The sequence below is a fragment of the Podarcis bocagei genome, assembly GCF_964188305.1.
Source record: "Podarcis bocagei genome assembly, chromosome: 17".
NCBI classification, from domain to species: Eukaryota; Metazoa; Chordata; class Lepidosauria; order Squamata; family Lacertidae; genus Podarcis; species Podarcis bocagei.
In genome coordinates this window covers 43,028,922-43,051,188 of record NC_138143.1, presented here as the reverse complement: position 1 = coordinate 43,051,188, position 22,267 = coordinate 43,028,922, and the positions used below count along the sequence as shown (strand labels likewise).

The following is a 22,267-nucleotide window of genomic DNA, read 5'->3' as shown; positions in this document are numbered from 1 at the left end:
GCTACCCTCACCTGGTTTAGCTGGCCAGTCAAAGCCATTTTCTGGAGTGCAGCCATTGTCATCTGCTGAAACCTAAGAGCCACAGGTGAGAGCTGAGTGCAGGGTGGGGACCAAAGGTGGACAAACTACCCCACAAGGAGCATGATGTGTCCCCCACCAGAGGTTCCACCCGCCTATAACACCCCATAATTTTTTATTTAATAAATAATAAAGTAGTAATGGTACAATGGCAGTTTAGCTTGTGCAATGTGTTGAATATGATAGCTCATGAGAAGGACTTGGGTGTCACTGTATGTCAGAAATCATAAAGGCAAATTGCTAATATTCCTTTATTTTAAACTAAGAGAGAGACTCAAAAACTATCTTTCTGGTGCCAGAGAAACCAAATACAAAATCATTTTGTTACACTGGGTATTATATGATGGGAGGTTTTGGGGCTTTTACATTTTAAGCAAATGTAAAGGTGCACTTGGCAAATAAAAATTTGTGGTAGTTCTTTGGTTTTACGCTTACAGGTCATTCGTCTTGTCAGCTGCCCATGAGTTTCTGCATGTAATATGGACCAAGACACTGTTAACAGCTACACAGTTGCCTTCAGCTAAGCAGGAAAGAAAAATCAGAGTGACTGCACATCGGGATTCTTCGGATTGAAATGGCTCTTCAGGGTTTCCCAGCACTTGTAGTAGTTTTTATCTAGGGAACTTTTCAGCCCCCATTTGGTGACAGCCAAGCTAAAAGAAGACTCAAACATGAAGGCCTGCAGGAAAAGTCACATAAAACGTTGAGAAAGGGAAAGTAACTAGCAACAACCTATTAATTAAATGCAAACAGAAGTTGCTTTAACAAGAGTTGTTGCACAGAGTGTTGCGCACATGATTTGAGAGAGAATCCGTTATACACACGAGATCTTAAATTGTATCTAGAAGTATTGACAAGTCTAGCCTTTGACTACTCATGTTTACAAGTTCTCATAAGGTTGCCCAGATATAGAGATGAATATTCAGAACTGGGTTGACTTGGCCATTAGAAGTCTACTGAGAAGCCAAATTTTGCTTATCCGTAGAAAAAACCAGACTTTCATATACAGTGGTAGCTTGGGTTACAAACACCTCGGGTTACAGACTCCGCTAACCCAGAAGTAGTACCTCGGGTTAAGAACTTTACCTCAGAATGAGAACAGGAATTGCGCGGCAGCAGCGGGAGGCCCCATTAGCTAAAGTGGTACCTCATCTTAAGAACGGTTTCAGGTTAAGAACAGACCTCCGGAACGAATTAAGTTTGTAACCAGAGGTACCACTAGTTGTTTTTGTTGCAATTATTTTTCAGTTCTGTTGATCCCAACTTGATTTCAGGGATATATGAGTCACTGAAACACTATATCTTGATAAATGGAAATCCTTTTCACCACCCCAGCCAATCCAACTGCAAATAAGATAAAAGCTGGACATCTCATGATGCTGAATTTTAAGACTATTACCTAATTCAATTTGCGTGCTATATTTGCATGAGCATGTCACACAGAACTTGGCACACAATTCTTCATACACTTTGCTAGACTTGACAAATCTGAATTCTTACAAAGCCTGAACTATTTACAAAAGGCAGCATGCCTTGGCAAGTCCTCATACAGAGGCCCAAGTTCATAAAACACCACGGATTATTCCCGTGCAAGTTGCCCACATAAATGCATAATGCCCACAAGTGATTGATGCTCTACGTAATCTACATCACGTGGCTGTTGTGAAGAGAACTTTGTTCACTACCTTGGGCTCCTTGGATGAGCCATGGAATATAAAGGAAATAAAAAATGCAATACAGTGGTACCTCGGGTTAAGAACTTAATTCGTTCTGGAGGTCCGTTCTTAACCTGAAACTGTTCTTAACCTGAAGCACCACTTTAGCTAATGGGGCCTCCTGCTGCCGCTGCACGATTTCTGTTCTCATCCTGAAGCAAAGTTCTGAACCCGAGGTGCTATTTCTGGGTTAGCAGAGTCTGTAACCTGAAGCGTCTGTAACCCGAGGTACCACTGTATGTCTATAGTCTTAACATCTAACATATTCAAATTCCTTTGTAGTCTCAGGCTGCTTGGAAACCCCTTTTTGCACCTCAGTTTTAAAAGGAAGAAGACGCCCCCCTTTTTCCATGTTGACTTGGGACACCCATTCATCTTTGAAGCACCCGTGGGCTTCCTTAAGGCATGATTTTCATAGAATCAGCATTGTACAGTTGGAAGGGACCCCAGGGGTCCTTAGCTCCTGCAGTGCAATAATCCCACCCACAGTCGTCCCTGGCTGGGCTCTTGGTTGCCTTCCTTTGGCAGCCCACAAGCCACTTGACTAATACAGTTCATTCTCTGGCTAGCTAGACATCTTCTCTCTCCCAATCCTTTGACTGGTCAGAAGTTCTTCCCCCTTGTGGATCATTTCCTGTGTAAAATAGGAATGATTCTTGCTGCCCAAATGGGCGACTCTTCCATTTGCCTCTCCGCCCACAGAGCAAGCTGGAAGAAAACCCCGTATTGCAGCTGCTAGGCTTCAATGTTTTAGGCTCTTACCATGGTTCCTTCTGCAATTCTCTCAGGCACCAGCTTACTTGTGCTTGCCTTCTCAAAACAAGCGCCATCTGGCCCATGGGGCGTCATCATACTGTGAAGAGTGGCACCTCCAGCAACAAATCCTTCTTCCTTTGCCTCATAAGTCCCTTTGATCAGGCCCATAAACTCACTCATGCAGTTCCCTGTGGAAATTAAAAAGGGGGAAAGTCACAGCTGGTCTGCAATTTGGCCACCGTGGGAGTTGGTCAACTATGTTGTAGAGGCTCAAGTCTTTCGTAGAATTGGAGATATCTGAACCATGTTACAGAGGTGACGGTCCTTACCCGTTCATTATTAAATTAAGCTTTTCTAGTTCTTTAGAAAAAGAATTATAGAGATCTCAATTTCAACCACACAGGAAACTGTTTTAACTGCTATAAAAAAGGTGTCTCTGGATCTTAAATTGAGGCTCATACAACAAAAAAATAATATTTAGAATATACTGGACCCCATTATGTTTGTTTAAAAAAGGGCTAACTGTTGGAGATGCAATAGGGATAATACTTCTCTAAAACATTTGTTTTTTCATTGTCCTGTATTGAAAGATTTTTGGCAGAAGGTAACTGAAACCATCAACAGAACCGTACGGAACAACCTTACATTTACAGAGCAAAATATCCTCCTGAATTATATACCCAGCACATGGAACAAAAGGACAATATGAGTGGACTCTCTGTTCCCTAACCAAGCAAAAAAGACTGATACTGATGAACTGGAAAAATAAAAATGCGGCTCTCTTCTATGATTGGATTGAAGACTTATACAAACCCGCAACATATGAACAGCTTGCATATAAACGCAGACTTGCCATGGACAAATTTAATGATATTTGGAATCCATTCTTACAAATAATATAATAGGTTATGATCTGGTGAAGTACAAAAACAACCTTGTAAAAAACATTTAAATTAAGCTTTTACAGCTGTTTTAAAAAACGAATAAGCAGCAGGCTATTGTACTTCCTTTTTTGGTGGTTTAGAGGAGACTGTCTTTTATCTAGTCACCACTTATCCCCCTTTCCAGGTTCTGTTGAAGAGACAGCTAGGCTAACAACTAAACTCTGCTAAAGGAGGTCTTCTATCTGTTGTGCAGAACTGAAGCCTTTGTGGATGTATCTGTCAGGGACCATGCTGAGGAGGACTACACTGAGGAGGAATGGTGGGAGCCACCCCTGCTCCTGATCAGGATCTTGAATCTTCCCAGGAGCAGGAGGACAGTATAGATTTGGAACAGCGGTTTGCAGAAGGGCATAGTTCAGAAGGCAGAAGCTGGGAAATACCGGATGGGGAACAGCTTAGGAGGAGAAGCACTGGGAGAGAGAAAGTTAACAGACTCACTGTCGCTAGAAAGCGTCCAGCCGCTTAGCCCAAGGTCAAGGAGAGCAGATAAGGTGGCAGCACAGAAAGCACAATGGTTGTGAGATCAGGTTGCAAGACGCAGGAGTGACAGGGGGGACCAGGGAGGAAGTGCGTAGAACCCTTAATTGGGAGGACCTCAATTCCTAGGAATGACTTTTTTCTTCTCTCGCTGTGATCATTAAAATTTCTAACTGGTAAGAGACTCCTTTCACTTTGTTCTGCTTATCTACTGCCGAAAGGGGAGGAAAGGAAGCCGATTCCCCAGAGCCTGACTGGATCTCCTATAACAGTTTCACAGCATAGCAGAGTAAGTGACAGACATACTGTGGTAATAAGGTGGACGGAAAGTCTTGGTGGCCACTGCCCAGCGGGGTGGGAATATAACAAAGTCAGCAACCGCCACTCCAGGACGAGTTGACTTTGCCGTCAGGACAGTGAAAATAGAAGGATCCTGCAAACAGAAAGAAGACTGACAGGTTATTTAAACAGGGCCAAGTGCTAACCTGATACATCAGATATATTGTATGAGACAGGCAAGCGACATCTCCTAGACTACATCTCATTGATTCTGTGATGGCCTGGGACTCAGGCTCGGACTCGGAGCCAGAGGAGTCTTGGTCTGCACTGGATCCTTTGCCTCAGGCATCATCTGAACCAAGTCTGGGGCCTGATCCTGAAGAGTCCCAGTCTGCACAGGTTCCCCTGCAACAAGCACCAGCTGGGCCGAGTCAGGGGCCTGATCCTGCCCTGGCTCCAGATGTGGGGATGACCTCGTGGCCTCCAGCTGGGCCATCACTTACAGCTGCTCCACTACCGGTTGGGTCAGGGGAGGCTGAGGCGGCCCCTGGGTCTAGTAACCCACCGATGTCTCCTGAGCTGCAGAGACTGAGGTCTGAGAGAAGGAGAGACCTGAGTACTCGCAGGAGGAGTGCTCGCCTTTGGGAGAAACGGAGGTGAGTTGCCGGGGGATCAGGACTGGCCGCTACCCCGTCAGAGATAAAAGGCTGCTGGATCCTGCCCCAGGTTGCGGGAGCAACATTGCTGTGTGCCAGATCCTGCCTGAGATCCTCTACCTGTCCTTGCCTGGTTTCCTGCCTCGTGTCCTGCCTTGGCCCTGCCGGACTGTCTCCTAGCGGAGCCTTTGGATTCTGGACCGGACCTGGACCGCGTTTCTCGGGTTACCCTCAGGCCCAGCACAGATTCCAGCATGAATTATGTATTCCCAAGGTGGGGTTTTAGCCTCCAAATGTATTTATATTATTATTGCTACAGGACTACTCTCTCCCTTGATTCCAATCTTGCCTTGGAAAGAATTACCAAACAATAGAATGTTTCCTAAGGTGAGACTTCAAACTTACCCAGGACGTCCAGAAACTTACCGCATGGTCGAAAGCCACAGAATTAATGACCATGAAATTGCTGAGATTGTATTTGTATGGGGTGTAGTTCCCATGCCAGGCCACAACATTGAATGGAGAACAGCTCTAGAAGATTAAGCAGAATGCAAGCACCTTTACTTGTGCAAAGTGTCTGGTATTTATGGAGATTAGAGAATGTAACTGGTACAGTCTAAGCACATCCCTGCCCCTTAAATGTATATTTTATCTTTCTGTTACAAAATTGTACACGCAGAAATTGTAAAACATGACATGACTGGGGGGGAAATGGGTCACTAGGGGGGTAAAATACGAAACATATTATTTTAAAGTAAATAATAATGTGGTGATTACAGTAAACCAGTTCAATAATCTCCATTATCTGCTCACTTGCAAACAGACAACCTCTGCCTGCTACTACGCATCGCTTCTCCTTTGTATTTGGGACGGGGTCTTACCTGCATCCCTGATTCCTGCAATTTCTGACTGATCATCTTTGTCATGGGGGTGGGAACCTGATCATGGATTACATGTTGGGCTCCTCACCCGCCAACAACCCACTCGAAACTGAAGCCCAGTGGAAGTTCCCTTGTTGGTTTCCCTTACTGCCTGAAGAGCCTGCCTTCAGTTTTCCCGTTCCACTCACCTCACCAAAACTCCAAAACATTGCAAATCTGCTTAACCAGATTCCTTTGCTCGCCTTTGAACTTTTTAGCTTTGCCTCGGTGGATATGCACAGAACATGCATGGTTTAATCACAACAGGAGAAAGTCAGTGTGATGGACTGCATTTAACACCTCAACCCTTAGACTGATATCGAATGAAATGCTTCGTTTTCTAAACGGAAAACTGTCATGTCCTAACCTGCTGTGCTGTAAAGAGTTTCCCCTGGTACTTGTTGACAACCGTGTAGCCCTCAGCTACTTGGCGATCTTCGTACCAGGCAACGGGCACAAGGAAATCTCGTGGGTTTGCCAACCCATTGGCACCTGGGAAAGAAGGGCGCAATCAGGTCTTTGTAACAAATTGTAGAACCGGGAACTGGGAATACACACACACACACACACAGTATAGAAAGGTAAAGGTAAAGGACCCCTGACGACTCTGGGGTCACAATGCTCATCTCGCTTTACAGGCCGTGGGAGCTGACGTTTGTCCACAGACAGTTTTTCCGGGTCATGTGGCCAGCAGGACTAAGCCGCTTTTGGTGAACCAGAGAAGCGCACGGAAACGCCATTTACCTTCCTGCCGGAGTGGTACCTATTTATCTACTTGCACTTTGACGTGCTTTCAAACTGCTAGGTTGGCAGGAGCTGGGACAGAGCAAAGAGAGCTCATCCTGTTGCGGGGATTCAAACCGCCGACCTTCTGCTTGGCAAGCCCAAGAGGCTCAGTGGTTTAGACCACAGCACCACCCATGTCCCATATATACAGTGTATGTATGTGTATATATATGTGTGTGTGTGTGTATAGTTTTCAGATTAAAGGTTTACAATCACATATCCAACATACAGCATAAAAACAAGATTCCAAAGAATCTCCTGGACTTCTCCCCTTTGTGGGTCCTATTGTTAATCATTTCCTCCTGTACCTTTTATGATAATCCAAATCTTTTATATCCCCATTGTGTCCAAAATTCACCATTAAACTACAAGTGTTATTCCAATCCTCCTAACAGTTTTAGCTGTTTACGACAGCTTTTAAGATAAATTCTAAATTTCCCCCATTCCTTATTAAAATTTTAGTCTTCCTGATTTCTGATTCTTCCAGTCATTTTTGGCATTTCGGCATAATCCATCAACTTAATCTGCTACTCTTCTTTCCATCTCTGGGCCAATAACATCCACGCAGCACGGGGAATATCAGTCTATTCTTGGACAGCCTCAAAAAGAGCTTCTCTGTACTTGAGATGAAAACATTTTATGCTGTATTGTATATTTAGATGTTACTGTAGAAAGGTTTTTTGCCAATGATTCTTGTGGAAAGTAGGGATTTCTAAGTAACAGAAAGACTTCCGTACCCTTGCTTCAAAATTTGCATGTCCTTGAATGGCTGGGAAGTATCTGGGAAATGTGAGCCAAGTCACATGATTCATATTCCTAAACCCTGCAGCAAACCTATTGGTAGCTCATAACGTTACCAGGTTAAGTTGGTAGGATCTGGTAATATAAATTGGCCTAGAAGACCCTTGAGGTCCCTTCAATTCTATGATTCTATAATAATTGTAACTTCAAGAGGCTGGAATTCTAAACGGCTGCTTGGAGTAAAGCATCGCTCTGCTGAACCATACCAGGGTGGGGGTCCACAGAATCTTAGCATTTGGTTTGTAACAGCAGCCACCAAGTACTTCTTGGTCTTCATAAACTTTGAGGTGGCTCATCCATACTTTCTTTTGTCCCACTGCTTTCCTCCAGGGAAAACTGACTTTCTCTGGATGGACATTTGCTTCGATTGAGCACTAAAGAGTGGCATTTCCCTGGGAAAGTGTGGGTCAAGTGGAAAACTGCTCAGACCCAGATTTCTAGCACAGGACAAGCGGAAGTGTAGACAAACCCTCTTGTTGCTTGTCTCCTGCATCTAGTGTCCAGAGATATACCATTTCTGAATATTCCACCAAACCACCATGCTGGCGATAAATGAATTTAAAGGCATGGGTTTTAGTCTAAAACCCTTTTCAAAGCCATCGAAGCTAATGCACATCACCACATCTGGTGCTACTGAATTATGCATTGGATAAAGAAACATCTTGTTTTGCTTGTCCTGGAATCTTCTGCCAACCAACTTCACTGAGTAACATGGCAAATTGTAGGCTTTTGTGCAAGCCTGAAATGTGGGGTGGGAATTCAACAGCACTGCTGCCTGTGTAAACCAGCTTTCAATTATAGTACATTAATATTTCACTATAATAAAAGATGGAGGAAGTATAATCTGAAACATCAATGTAGCTCTGAAATCCTTTTTCAACTTCTGGGGCCCGCATTTTATTTTGTTGTTAGTAGTGCAAAGAAGAAATACGGGGAAATTTTTTTAATTGCTCTCTGTTTTGTGATGTTGTAATGATTCTAATAGAAAGCATTATATTGTTATTGAAAGCAATAAGAATAGTCAATAGTTACCAATAGGTCCCAAGTCTGGCAGCTCAAAATGTCCCCCATATATCTCCAGGATATAGCCTCGAGTTTCTCCAAATACTTCTACACTGAAACGCATCCCTTGCTGGGAGACAAAGAACAAAGAAAACTATTAGGAAGCTCACCTCAGGATTATTGCTTCAGGCCATTAACTAATTGACCACACCAATGACTAAGGATGTGTCAATAGGACTTGGCCAACATTTGGGTCACCTTGTGTAGAAGCACAATGCAGCTTGCCTGACCGAGACTGATCCAATAGCTAAATCACAGACATGGCACAGAAAATGTAGCTTTCTGCCCTAGGATGCCAGAATGCTTAAAAAAAAAAAAAGCACCGAGTTGCATCTTTTTGTTTCCAGTTACTGCATTGTTCCAAAAAGAGCCAAATATAAGAATTTACAGAGGCAATCTGTAGAGGTGAGTCACTATAATTTTCTTTAATGCATCATAATTTTGGGCAGAACAACTTTTACAGAGAATGTGCTGATGTCAGAGCCGAAATAAGGGACAAGGATAACAACATTTTCAATATTAATTGAATGAAATTTAATATCTAGCAATGTCCAGGCTTCCTTCCTTCATAGAAACATGCCACAATTTCCCAGTGAAGATGTCTGCAATTCAACCTGAATGTGGAAGCTAATTCAGATGTGGAAGCGCACTGCAGTGCTCATCTGGCCAGTGTCAGTTTCACATATAAGCTAAACAAGCTCTAGCTTAGGGCCTCACTCTCATGGGGGGCCCCAAAAAAATTTAAAGGGGAAAAAACTGGATGTACATTTCCAAAATATAAGATAAAAATCAAATAGAATAAAACCTACATACAGCAACAGTGTTTTGTGTTGTGTATGCTCCTATGATGTAAGTAATGGGCCCCGCCTGCTCACCTGCTCCCTAAAATATCACTTTTTTGCTCATTTCTATATATAGGGTGCCTACATTCTGCATGGACTGGTTGCAGGGCAACATGTAGCAGGCAGCTGCAGACTGCAGTGCAGAGCAGTTGAACGTAGGTCAAGCTGTTGTACCTGTTATCTAATATTAAAGAGTGCTTGTAGACTGATGATCAGGCAGCATGGACTAAGGGTATGAGCGTTACACCTACTGAATGATTTCATGTAGTACATAATTTATTTATTTTGATCCCATTATGGTTTTGGATACATGTTTGGTCCATAAGTTACCATATAGCATCTATTCAACACAAAAAAACACCGACAATTTGTTGTTGACAAAGGACAGCTGGACATATAAAGGGCCCCATTACCTTCAGTAGCTTAGGGCTTCATCAAACCTAAATCCGGCTTATGCATGTACCTCTCCAGGACCTGAAGTCACATGCAGAAAAGGGCAGCTATTTCCAAAAACGAAGAATAGGCGCCCGTTGTACTGCATGAGGCCAGCAACAACGGAGCAGCTGCACAGCTGTGGTGGTGACTCGTATGCAGGAAAAGCAAAATACAAGGAGGCCAAAATACAGGTGGCCAACGACTGTGTAATAGGATCCTACAGGAGTCTTGCAGCACTAACATTTTTGCCTAGAAGATGAAGGGCAACATACAAGGGTGTTTGCGTGTTGTGCTGTCCAGGGCTTACCTGAATAACACAGATCTCATTGGGCTCCACCATCAGCTTGCCAAACTCTGTAGTGATGAGCAACTTGCCTTGCTGTGGGACTGGAGGAAGGAAGCACAAACATATATGCTGTGGGACTGGAACACATTCCTATTCCCAGGCAACACTCCAGATGTACAGTGCTATTGTTATGTACCTGATCCTGCCCTAGGAAAGCCACTTGGAGTAGATGGTTCTCTAATACTACAGAGAGCTATCATTCCATTGTTATCTACTTACTCTCTGCAATCTTGCCCTTTGCTCCAAAACCCTCCCAGTCCCCTCTGTGTCAATATGGCAGCTTTAAATAAAACAGAGAGAGAGAAAAAGAGTTGAGAAGAACAAATCAGAATGGTAAAGGTCAGAGGGACAACTCACCAATCAGGAAGTCTCCATCGGAATTATAAAAGCATCTATAGAGGAAAAAGTAATTGCAGAGTGTTCAAAATTCAAGGTATCCACAATAGAATCTTTATTTTAAACTCTTTAAACTGATTTCAGCGAAACTTCTTTTCAAGTGAGTCTGCTAAGAAAATTCCACAATGCTGTGTGCACAGGTGTGGAAATAAATGTTCCTGGACTCTGGGATGGGATGTTTTTCAATGTCATTGTTTTCAGCTCACACACTGAGTGCACTTTCACGACAGCCAGCGCCGAGAGGGCTAGGTTAGAACCCTAGTTTTCTATGTTCAGGGAGCATGAGAGGTATTCCGGGTGTGAGGAATCACGTGAGGCCCCGCTCTGAAGCAGCACAACTGGGTACAATGTCTACCATTATGGGATGTCTTTACGAATCTTTCCTAGTAAGTTGCTTACTAGACAAGAGGAGGCCACTGTGGTGTCTCCCAAAGATGTCTCTGAACTACAACTCCCATAAACCCCTGCCAGCATAGCCAGTGGTCAGGGATGAAGGGATGATAGTTGTAGCTCATCTACGTATGAAGGGATAGGAGCCAATTCCTAGGCGCCAAGGTCCCTTCACACCCCCCCAATAAAATAGTCGAGGGTGCCTGCCCCCTAAGCTGATGGGCATGGCCATTCAAAAGATGTGTGCGCACCAAGTCATGTGATCAGTTATGTGGGGCGGGGCTTACCTGCCCCTCCCATATTTTATTCAAGTCCCCGCCCCCCCGCCCCCCGCTTGGAAGGCAGAACACTGGCTACCCTTGCACTTAAAGACATAGTGCTCTGGTGCCGCAAGCAGCATTCAAAATATTTACAATGCATGGAATAGGAGAAAGGGGAAAGAAAGAGGGATAATCAAGGACTCCAAATATTCAAATAAATCTTTATAGCCTGCCCTTCACGACAAAAGCAATTCCATGGTGAGGTACAAGAAAAGCGAAAATGGCAAAGCTTATAAAGAGAGGGACCGATAAAAGCAGCATTAACAGCAGAAACAGCAGTGGCAAAAATGTATAAATCTAAATCAAATAAGTGTTGGAAATGTAAAGAGAAAGAAGGTTTTTTTAATCATATGTGGTAGTAAGGTTAAAGCTTACTGGGAAATGATATACAATGAAATGAAAAGGGTGTTTAAAATAACCTCTGTAAAAAAACAAAGCCAGAAGCTTTTCTTTGGGAAAATATAGGGACAAAACTACCTAAACTGTATAGAAACTTATTCATGTGTGCTACTACAGCGGCAAGAATGTTACTCACCCCAAAATGGAGAGAAGCAGAAGTCCCAGCAAAGGAAGAATGGATACAAAAACTTACGGAATATGCAGAAATGCCGAAACTTACCAGAAGAATAAGAAATCAAGATAACAAACTTTTTATAAAAGAATGGAAATGGTTTATTGACTATTTACAGATAAATTGTAAACAGATAAAAACATTGGCAGGATTATTGCAATAACCTGCAGTTTCATAAGAGTATATATTTAAAGAAGATTAATAAATGAGCAAATTAGGTTAATTAGGATAAGCAGAAGATATTAAAAATAAAGTTAAGGAACCGCAGAAAGAGGGGGAAGGAAGTCAAGTTTTGAAAGGTCAACATGATTGTAACATTAGCGAACTGTACAAAATTAGTGAAATGTTTAAAAGAAACAGCAATGACAATACCATAACCCACCCAATCAATTGCAGCACAAATTGTAGCAAACAATATTTAGTATTAGCCAGAACTGTCGAGGAAAACCTTCATTGCTCACGCATTGCTCACAGACCTGTTAATCATGGAGCTGTTACAGGTAAAGATGTGAATCGCAAGCCCTTCTCGAGACCTAGGCTCACCAGCGCCACACACAGTGTGCAACCCCTACGGAAAACATGCACTTAACATTAGCATAAATGACAGGCGCCTTTGGTCAGTCTAACCCCATCCCCAAATTCTCTCCGCCTTAGATAAACACTTGGCTATTGCTTTCAGTTTAAACAACTTTGAAATCCACTCTTGATTGTGGGAATGTTGTGGATAGTAGGAGAGGATATATTGATTCAATATTACCCTTCCTCCCTCACGCTAGTGAGTCGAGTAGCAGAGCACATTTCCCTTATACAGCAGGAAGCTAGTTTGCAAATTCGTTTGAATCTCTTTAGTTAAGCAATCCAGTCTGGCAAGCCCAGATTGGATTATTCCTGGTAAGTCCCCTTTTGATGCCTCTCTAAAGAATAAAGACACAACAGTCTTGCTTCAAAAGTAACAAGAAGTTTACTTACATTCAGTTCACAGTTTGATCCCTGAAGGCAGGTTTTGGCTTGTAGTTACAGTTACAGAGAAAGGTGTGGATTCATCCCATAGGGGGACTTATCCCATGGCTGAGAGCCGGCAGTGCAGTCCAAGAGAATCAAAAGGAGTCACAAGAGCAAAAGAGGAGGATGGCTGCGTGACTGGACCTTGTAGGGGGTCTCCTGAGGTCACGGTCACATGCAGGGGGAGGATGCTCCAGACCAGGTGTAACAGGAAGTCCTCCTGACTGGAGGAACATCCCCCTGTCTGCGTCCACTCTAGGAAAACAAGGAATGCTGTATTTGACTGCTCCAATGGATCACATCCCACAATGACAATTAAAAGTGGTCACTCAGTGAAGAGCTAGAGGGATACAGAGAAGAGTTTGAATTTTTTGAGGGAGGTAGGGAAGGTTCATGTCAGTTTCAGAATTTCTCAGGACTGGGATGGGGGCTGGAGGATAGCATTATCCCAAGAACTCATACAGTTTCCCACAATTACATGTGAATTAAGTGGCAATGGGGCTGATGTAGCCGCTAGCCCCTTGGGTTGTTTTTCTTTTTACACTGGCCTCTCCAGTTATTTCAGAGAGATGGATAGAAAATGTGTGTGTATATTTCATTTACATTGAAGAATTTTGCCATGTGATCTTAATACCTACAAGCAGAGCGGCTGAGTACTCTTTTGTTAACAAGGTGTGGTTTGCAGCAGATCGTCCTACCTCAGTTTCCTCAGCTACAAAATGTACAGCACTATTCCTTGTTATAGTTTGTATTTTTTTTAACTTACATTTTAGTCTTTAACTTACGGTTACAAAGTCCAGCTTTCTCTGAGTGGCCTTTGGGATCTCAAAAGGTTTCCATCGCAGCTAGAATGAAAGAGAGAAATAAAAATTATTCTAAGAATATATTATGACATCTTTAAAAGAACAAATGCTTTTTTGAATGTAAAGGTAAAGGTAAAGGGACCCCTGACCATTAGGTCCAGTCGTGGCCGACTCTGGGGTTGCAGCGCTCATCTTGCTTTACTGGCCGAGGAGCCAGTGTTTGTCTGCAGACAGCTTCCGGGTCACGTGGCCAGCATGACTAAGCCGCTTCTGGCGAACCAGAGCAGCGCACGGAAACGCCGTTTACCTTCCCACCGGATTGGTACCTATTTATCTACTTGCACTTTGTCATGCTTTCGAACTGCTAGGTGGGCAGGAGCTGGGACCGAGTAACGGGACCTCACCCCATCGCGGGGATTCGAACCGCCAACCTTCTGATCGGCAAGTCCTAGGCTCTGTGATTAAACCCACAGTGCCACCCGTGTCCCTTTTTTGAATGTAGGGGTCCCTATTTTTGCCCCATCCTTTTTTCTCAATAGCACTCTTGTCCCACTAGACTAACTGCCTCCAGTTTGACCTTGGCTCTTATGCTGTCAGTCCCTTCCATGGGCACCTAGCTGAGCCCAACATTTCAGAGTTCAAATTGGGGGAAATAAGTACAGTAAATGGACAAAAGTACAAAGATTCACACAATGTTTAGGGTTATGCGTACACCTGCATCCCCCCCCCCCAGAAAAATAGCACTGGTTACGATTATTGTCTGTATAGAAGTGATCAAGCTGAGGAGAGATTTTAAATTCTCTTCCGGGAAACAAAGTTTGAGTTCATGTGTCTCTGGCATATCAACTGCTGTCTCTGTGAAACATTGGCCTTCCTGGGAAAGGAGCCAGGGGTGTCGACTTGTCATGTGCTCATTATTCCTTGCACCTGGGATTACCTGATTGGGTTCAGGCTCCGCTTCATCCCAGCTGTGTGTCAGGTAGCCCTGATGCACAGGCTGAAAGGGCTTGTGGCAAACCGAAGGCAGGATTCTGTACAGCCAGCTAGAGAGGAAAACAAATGCAGAGAAGTCATGGAAATTTGGCTGACTAAATGCCTCTGCGACATGCACTGCTCCAGTGCAGAATTTGACATTGTGCTTTGGACTGCGGAAGAACTGAGCAGTCTCTGCTCCCCTGAGTGAGATAGATTTTCTGGGCTGCAGTTGCTGTCTGTGTTGAGAGGAGGCAGTTGCCTTCCACAGAGATCACCACCAGGCATTTCCAGGACACTATTGCACTGTGGTGAATGAGCATCAAAGAAGGAGTCTCTCTGGGGGGCAGGTTACATTGAATCTGCATCATCGATGTGGCCATAGCTGTGTGACTGTAAGCAGATTCCTTCCAGGGCATTCCATTCCTGCTTTCTTGCAGACGTGGACCTCTCTTTCAGGGAGCAAGAGTTCTTGAAAGCTGTCCCTTAAGCCTCTATACCCTAATCCCTTAGATGAGGGAGCGCTCGGCAGTTGCTCAAAGGCACTCTCCACAATTACAAGCTTGCATTTCCCAAGACTAAGTAAGCCTTTCTATTGGAATCAGATCCCAGAGCAAAACACTGGGAGCCTCTGCGTTGAAGCCAAGGACAAGGTGTCCTATTGACACGTTCCTCAAGGGCTTCTGCACATGAAATTGAGAAGATCCATAGTTGAGAAGATCCATATGGGGGATCCAAATTTTGGCCTCACTCATACAGTCAAACCTCGGTTGTCGAACGTAATCCATTCCGGAAGCCCATTCAGTTTCCGAAATGTTCAGCAACCAAGGCGGGGCTTCCGATTGGTTGCAGGAGCTTCCTGCACTCAAGCGGAAGCAGCACTGGACGTTCGGCTTCCGAAAAACATTTAAAAACCGAAGCATTTACTTCCAGGTTTTCGGCATTTGGGAGCTGAAACGTTCCAAAACAGAGGTTTTTGGGATCCAAGGTTTGACTGTACTACCAAATATTACCAAAGTCTACCCCTAGTCTATCACTACCAATACTAAACAGCATCTGTGTCTTTGGAATAAAGTTGCAGTGACTTGTAAGACACCATGCTGGTGCCAAGAACATTTCACTATCTCCCCCTCGCTATAGACACACACACACGTACGTTAACTGATTTCCCCAAATCCATCCATACCTTCTCCTGTTTGTGGATCGTGGGCAGGTGAAGGCTGACCCAGAAAGCTGCTCAGCATACAGACCATATGGGCAGATCTGAGGGCTATTCTAAACCAAAACAGATAAGAAGAGTTAAGTTGAGCTTGAATGCTTTTTTTGGAACTGTCAAATCAGAAAACCATGATCCTGCTGGGTTGGGGTGACAAAGTTTAACTAAATCTGTTGACTGGCTCCTTGGGTCAAGTTTGGAACTCCAGACATTACTATCTCCTACCACTCCCTGAGACCAAGCCTGGCTCAGTACAGAAGACACAAGAAATACGGTTTCCAATCCAGAAGTCTACAATCAGGATAAAGAAAAGGAGTAGAAAGTGAATTATACTTCATATCCAGAGTGCCCCAGAATAATCAAAATATACAGTGGTACCTTGGTTTTTGAATGTAAACTGTTCCATAAGACGGTTCGACTTCCGAAACATTCGAAAACCAAAACTCAATAGCCGACAGCTAGGCTTCAGGGTCTTCCACTCAGTGGAAGTTGCGCTTCCTATTAGACTTCTGAGGTGCGTTCGAAACCGAAGCAATTACGGTACTTCGGAGTTTCGGCGTTCAAAAACCAAAACGTTTGACTTCCGAGACATTTGAAAACCAAGGTACCACTGTAATTTGAAATGGGTTTTTCCACTAGCCACTATATTTTCTGAGAGCATGCGTTGTACTATATATTATCCTCTGTAAATATGTTTGTTTGTTTTTTGTCTACCTAGGGCTTGACGAAACAGACCACCGCCAGAGGTGCATAAAAATTGCCTAGCAGATTATGGAGGGTAAGATTATGGAGTGGCACAGTGCTGCCACTGTCGTGACAAGACCCAGCACAGGAGAAGCTTCCAGTCCTTCTCACGCCATGGCACAAAGGCGTGAGATTCTTTTTTGCCCTTCCTCTTCACCTCAACATCACTCACTCCTGGAGCTTCAAATCCTTGGGTTATGTAAAATGGAGTAATTTCTAATATGGCTATTGCAGCAAAGCAGTTTTTTTTGGGGGGGGGGCTGATTCAGCTCCTTGCCAAGGGCGCAAGGGATTCCAGGTGCACCTCTGGTTTTCGTACGTGGAGAGGGAATGTGGCTTGGGAAAACTAATTATATGTCATGTACCAGATGTGTATTATACCGTATTTTTTGCCCTATAGGACGCACTTTTTCCCCTCCAAAAATGAAGGGGAAATGTGTGTGCGTCCTATGGGGCGAATGCAGGCTTTCGCTGAAGCCTGGAGAGCGAGAGGAATCGGTGCGCACCGACCCCTCTCGCTCTCCAGGCTTCAGGAGAGCCCCAGCGCCAGCCCCACAAGCTCGGGGGACAGCGGGGAGGCGCAGCGTGCCTTTCCCGCTGTCCCCTGACTTGGTTGGAAGGCTGGCGGGGGGGGGGGGAGAAGCCTGCTCCTCCCCGTCGCCAGCCCCGCAAACTCAGGAGACAGCGGGAGAGGCGCAGCGCCCCTTTCCCGCTGTCCCCCGACTTGGTTAGAAGGCTGGCGGAGGGCTTCCCCCTCCTCCAGCCCCGCAAGCTCCCAGAGCCATGCCAAAGCTGCACGCAGCTTCGGCATCGCTCTGGGTCCTGTTTTGGGGGCCCCGCGCCTGGGGGTGGGGGAAATAATTCCCCCCCTTTATTTCCAACCCCCCCCCCCCAAATCTAGGTGCGTCCTATGGGCCGGTGCGTCCTATAGGGCGAAAAATACGGTAATTATAGACTCATAGAGTTGGAACTTGGAAGGGACCCCAGGGGTCATCTATTCCAACCCCCTGCAAGGCAGGAATCTCAACTCAAGCATTCATGACAGATGACCATCTAACCTCTGCTTAAAAACCTCCAATGGAAACCCCAATACCTAAAAAAAAAGTCATGGAAGGGATGGATATGGATTGGAAAAACTGTCTCAAACTACATTTTCTCTGCTTTAAACACACTCCCAGCCACTTTTTCTCTGAGGGCGCAAAAATATCTATTTGCAAAGTAAATGGGCGGGTTGGGCCTCTAAGTAGCACTGGAAATTATCACAGACGGCTGGGTCACCCCAGAGGCTGGCCGTGGCTCCCCCTGTGAATAGCATGCTTCTCACATTTCAGATGTCACACATACCTGTCCTTCTGGCAAGGCTCCAGGGCAGCGTGGATCTTCAGAGCTAAACTCATTACCAAATCCTGACATGTACTGCAAAACAAAAAGTTGTTTCACACAATGAAACCAGCGTCTATAAATAGATATGCTACTTCCTCCCCCAGCACAGACCCCCCCCCCAAGCGTCTCTGTTTTCCAGGGAGAGTCCCTGATTTAGAGAAGCCGTCCTGGTTTCTGAATTGACCCCCGAATGCTCCGCTTTTCCTTAGGATGTCCCTATTGGAGAAATGTTGGGGTATGTGGAGTTATCCGATCCCCAAGCCGTCTGAAGGCAATCCTGTATAGGGAATTTTTTTAAAGAAATGTTTAATGTTTAATTATGTTGGAAGCTGCCCAGAGTGGTTGGGGCAAGCCAGTAAGGTGCATGGGGTATAAATAGTAAAATTGTCATTATAGAGTGGGACGAGCTCTGTTTTGAATTTTCATACAAATAAGGAGCTGGGAATTAGCAACCCATTTCTGCATTTGTCCAAAAGAAAAAATGTCATGCTTTCTAGTTTTTATTTTGCTTACTCATGTAATATTCGTACAGTGCTTAATGCAAATATATTTAAAAATTCATCTGGCAACATTTTATCTTTGTTTTGGCATTTTTCAAACAAAATTGGGAGATGAAAGTCCACCAGAGCATAAAAAATTAAACGATGTTCATTTATTTGAATGAGCTGAATACAAAGTTGAGTGCTCTCATTGGAAGCTCAGTTCTGGCCTACAAACCATGACCTTTCATTGAAGAGATTAGACAGCAGGCATGGACATACACTTTTGAAGTTGGGTTTCATGAAGTGGAATATGATTAAGGTTGCTTCTCAAACACTGTGCATAATGCATTTTCTGAAGGCCACCCTGGTGACGGCTGTCTTTGAAGAACTCCTGTTATTCTTTTACAAAATGTGGGAGGCATTCCGGGTGGGCCTACACATACAATGCAGGCTGGAAAGTTGAGAAAAATAAAAGGCTTTAGATAAATAAACCGTGCGTGTGTCCATCTCTGGATGGAAAAGAGACACACATCTGACCCACACTAGAAGCTCCATATGAATTCTACCTGTATGTGGTGTCAAACTCCCCCAAAATCCACCCCTTTGGTGAAAAGGAAAGTATTTCAGCTGCAAAGGCTGTTTGTGATGTACCCTCCCTGTCTCTCAGTCCAACAAATGCACACATCTTCTCTGGAATAGGTAAAAGGTAAAGGTCAAGGACCCCTGGATGGTTAAGTCCAGTCAAAGGCGACTATGGGGTTGCGGCACTCATTTCACTTTCAGGCCGCGGGAACTGGAGTTTGTCCACAGACAGCTTTCCGGATCATGTGGCCAGCATGACCAGCTTCTGGCTCAACGGGACACCATGACGGAAACCAGAGTGCATGGAAACGCCGTTTACCTTCCCACTGAAGCGGTACCTATTTATCTACTTGCACTGGCATGCTTTCAAGTGGCTAGGTTGGCAGAAGCTGGGAAAGAGCAATGGGAGCACAGTCCATCGCAGGGATTTGAACCGCTGACCTTCCCGTCAGCAAGCCCAAGAGGCTCAGTGGTTTAGACCACAGCACCACCTGCGTCCCCTTCTCTGGAATATTTGCATACCCTCCAAGTGTTCTGATTTTCCAGGGACAGTCTTGGAATTATGATAGGATTGCCATATTGTTGAGCTTTTTTAAGGAAGATTTCACAGTGTTACAATTCTTCCCGGCAAGCCTTAAACTACAGTGTCCAGAATTCTTTGAGGGGCAATATATGCTTTGAATGTGCTTTAAAGGTGTACTGTATCCTAGTCAGGCGGCAAAGCAGGCAGCAGATTTCTGCTAGAGCTATTTTCATGGTGCAATTAAAACAAAATTAAAAATCTTCCAACACAGCTGGAAAGTTGCTTGTTCAGTCTAGAGACTTTAGAGTTAATTGAGAGTTATGCAAAAGCAAGACGGTATCAATACGATTGGCTGAAAGAGGAACACCCCCCAAATACCAAGAGGACGTGTGCTGGGGGGAAGGGATGTCAAATATTCAGTCGGTAAAGAAAAGACAGTCTGGCTTGTGAAACTGATGGGAGTTGGGATCTGCAGTTAAAAGAAAAACCCACTTGCAACCCAAATTTAGACAGCCAAAATCAAAATATGGGGAGAAAATGATTTAGTTAAATAGAATGACTGATGTTTAAAACTTTTCAGATCAGCAAAAATGGAAGGGACATTTGAAAACTTGCAATTAAACGAACTGGTTAATAAAATAGTTGGCTCCTCTCTCCAAGCCAAACAGTAGAACGATCTGGAGGCACCAGACTTCCCCTGCACACATCTGGATTTAAAAGCACATGACAACATCTGGTTTCCATTCTGCACACTGAAAACGTTTGCAGCCAGGATTCCAAATAAGATTTAAAGGGATTCCCACACCAGCTTGAAACAAAAGTATTCTATAGATCTCCTAAGAAATAATAGTTGTTAGAGGGAAATTGGAAGACAAGGAAATGTTTTAGCGCTTCCAGAGAGAGCTCCGGACTCTCAGTTCTACGGCTGTCTTACCTTCAGCTCTGCAAATTTGTCCATGCTTGTTGTGTTACAGGGAAGTCACAAAAGCCAAGCCAGGTGTTTTGTCCAGTTGATAAGCCCGTGAGTCCCAGTGATGGAATATTCTTTATTTTCTCGCGGCGGCAGCTGAGGACAGTCTTGATCGTGCGATGGCAAGAGATCGAGCCTCCAAGTGAGACAGTCCAAGAGAAGTTTTGAACTAGTTACTCAACCAAGCCTGAGTTTAATAAGAAACAGACTTCTCTGCTAGAGCAAACGGAGGAATTGATCTTTGCAGATCAACAAACAGAAAGGGGGGGGGAGAGGGGAGGGGAAGGGCAGCTTGTTAGCAGTTTTTGTTCACTTGATTTCAGCTCACGTTAGCAAGGAACCAAGAAAATCTAAGTATGGATAGACGTTTAATTTAAAATAGCAACAATTAATAAGGAATGTTTAGAATTATGACAAACATATGTACAAAAAAATAGAATATCCCTTTTGAGCTATTGGCAATACGCCTGGTTTTATATTGAAGGTAATTTTTTTTGGGGGGGGGACTTGGGGATATCGTTGTGCCTCTTGTGAGACCATCATTTTACATTTTCTTTAGCTGTTCCTTAAGAAAGTGTTGTGAGCCAGTGCAATCGATGCTTATTTCTATATTTAAAAGGAAGAGTAATTGTCCTATGTGGTCTATCCAGCACCTCATCTTTTTACAAAAAAGAGAAAGAAACCCAAACCCGAATCTCACTGCATAAGCTATTGTTTAGGGTGGCAGTTCTCCAAGGGTGTTGTGGCAGGAGAGGCTGGCAAGTGTGGCAGGAAGATTCAAGGACAATCCAAGAAACATCTGAACATTTCAGGGTAGTACAGGATAGGATAGAGCAGGGTGGGTGCTGGGGGGGGGGGCGCCCCGGATGTCACCACTGAGGGGGGTGACAAAATGCCAGGCAGCACTCACCACGGGGCCTGCAGCGTGACCAAGCCACACGTCTCTCCTGGGAGTCATGCGGTGGCTTGGGTGCACACAGGCTCCGTGGTGACCCAAATGGTCCGCCCGCTGCCTCCCCCTCAGCTGTAGGGTGGCTGAGGGGGAGGAGGCAGGCAGACTCCTTGGAGGCCCCACGGAGCGCCCTGCCCCAACTCGCCCCACCCTGCGGGCAGCTGGCCCTGACCCCGGGTGCAGGGCACACCTGCTGCCCCAGGCGCCTGATCAGCTTACTCTGCCACTGGGATAGGGTCCCTTTTTAAATTTTTTTGCGGAATATGGATCGAAAAGTTTCAAAATCAGAGCAAGAGCATTGGCTATTCTATTATTATTATTATTATTATTATTACTATTTTGTTTTACATACTGTATTTTTCGCCCCATAGGACGCACTTTTCCCCCTCCAAAAATGAAGGGGAAATGTGTGTGCGTCCTATGGGGCGAATGCAGGCTTTCGCTGAAGCCTGGAGAGCGAGAGGCATCGGTGCGCACCGACCCCTCTCGTTCTCCAGGCTTCAGGAAGCTATCCGCAAGCCTTGCAAGCCCGGCGGGAGTTCCCGCGGGCTCACAAGGCTTGCGGGCAGCAGCCTGCAGCCCCCGCGAGTGTCCGCAAGCCTTGCACACCCGGCAGGAGGTCCCGCCGAGCGCACGAGGCTTGGGGCGGCAGCCTGCCGCACGAAGCACGGGGAGCCCTCCGGAGGGTGCCCCGTGCTTCAGGCAGGTGTGCGCAAGGCTTGGGGCGGCAGCCGCGGCAGGTGGGGGGAATAATTTTTTTTTATTCATTTCCCCCCCCAAAAAAAACGAGGTGCGTCCTATGGGCCGGTGCGCCCTATAGGACGAAAAATATGGTATTTAAGATTATAATCATACCACAACACA

General features: G+C 44.9%; 1 protein-coding gene across 1 annotated transcript; it reads right to left on the bottom strand.

The window, feature by feature from the left end:
• Positions 1-315: 315 nt before the first annotated feature.
• Positions 316-20,628, bottom strand: HGD (homogentisate 1,2-dioxygenase). Its single transcript, XM_081176693.1, has 14 exons — positions 20,416-20,628; positions 17,856-17,927; positions 15,738-15,826; positions 14,517-14,622; positions 13,562-13,621; positions 12,251-12,342; positions 10,455-10,489; positions 10,059-10,138; positions 8,445-8,544; positions 6,193-6,317; positions 5,332-5,436; positions 4,277-4,403; positions 2,556-2,737; positions 316-757 (listed from the first exon to the last, which is right to left on the bottom strand). The coding sequence occupies exons 1-14, from the start codon at positions 20,437-20,439 to the stop codon at positions 617-619; spliced, it is 1,338 nt and encodes a 445-aa protein (XP_081032819.1). The 5' UTR covers positions 20,440-20,628; the 3' UTR covers positions 316-616.
• Positions 20,629-22,267: the final 1,639 nt, after the last annotated feature.

Coding starts and splice junctions, on each gene's coding strand:
- HGD (XM_081176693.1), bottom strand. CDS start 20,439: ATGGACAAATTTGCAGAGCTGAAG. Junction 15,827..17,855: donor GAGCCTTGCCAGAAGGACAG/GTATGTGTGACA, acceptor GTTTTGGTTTAG/AATAGCCCTCAGATCTGCCC. Junction 12,343..13,561: donor GAAAGCTGGACTTTGTAACC/GTAAGTTAAAGA, acceptor TGTTTTCCGTAG/GGGTTGCACACTGTGTGTGG.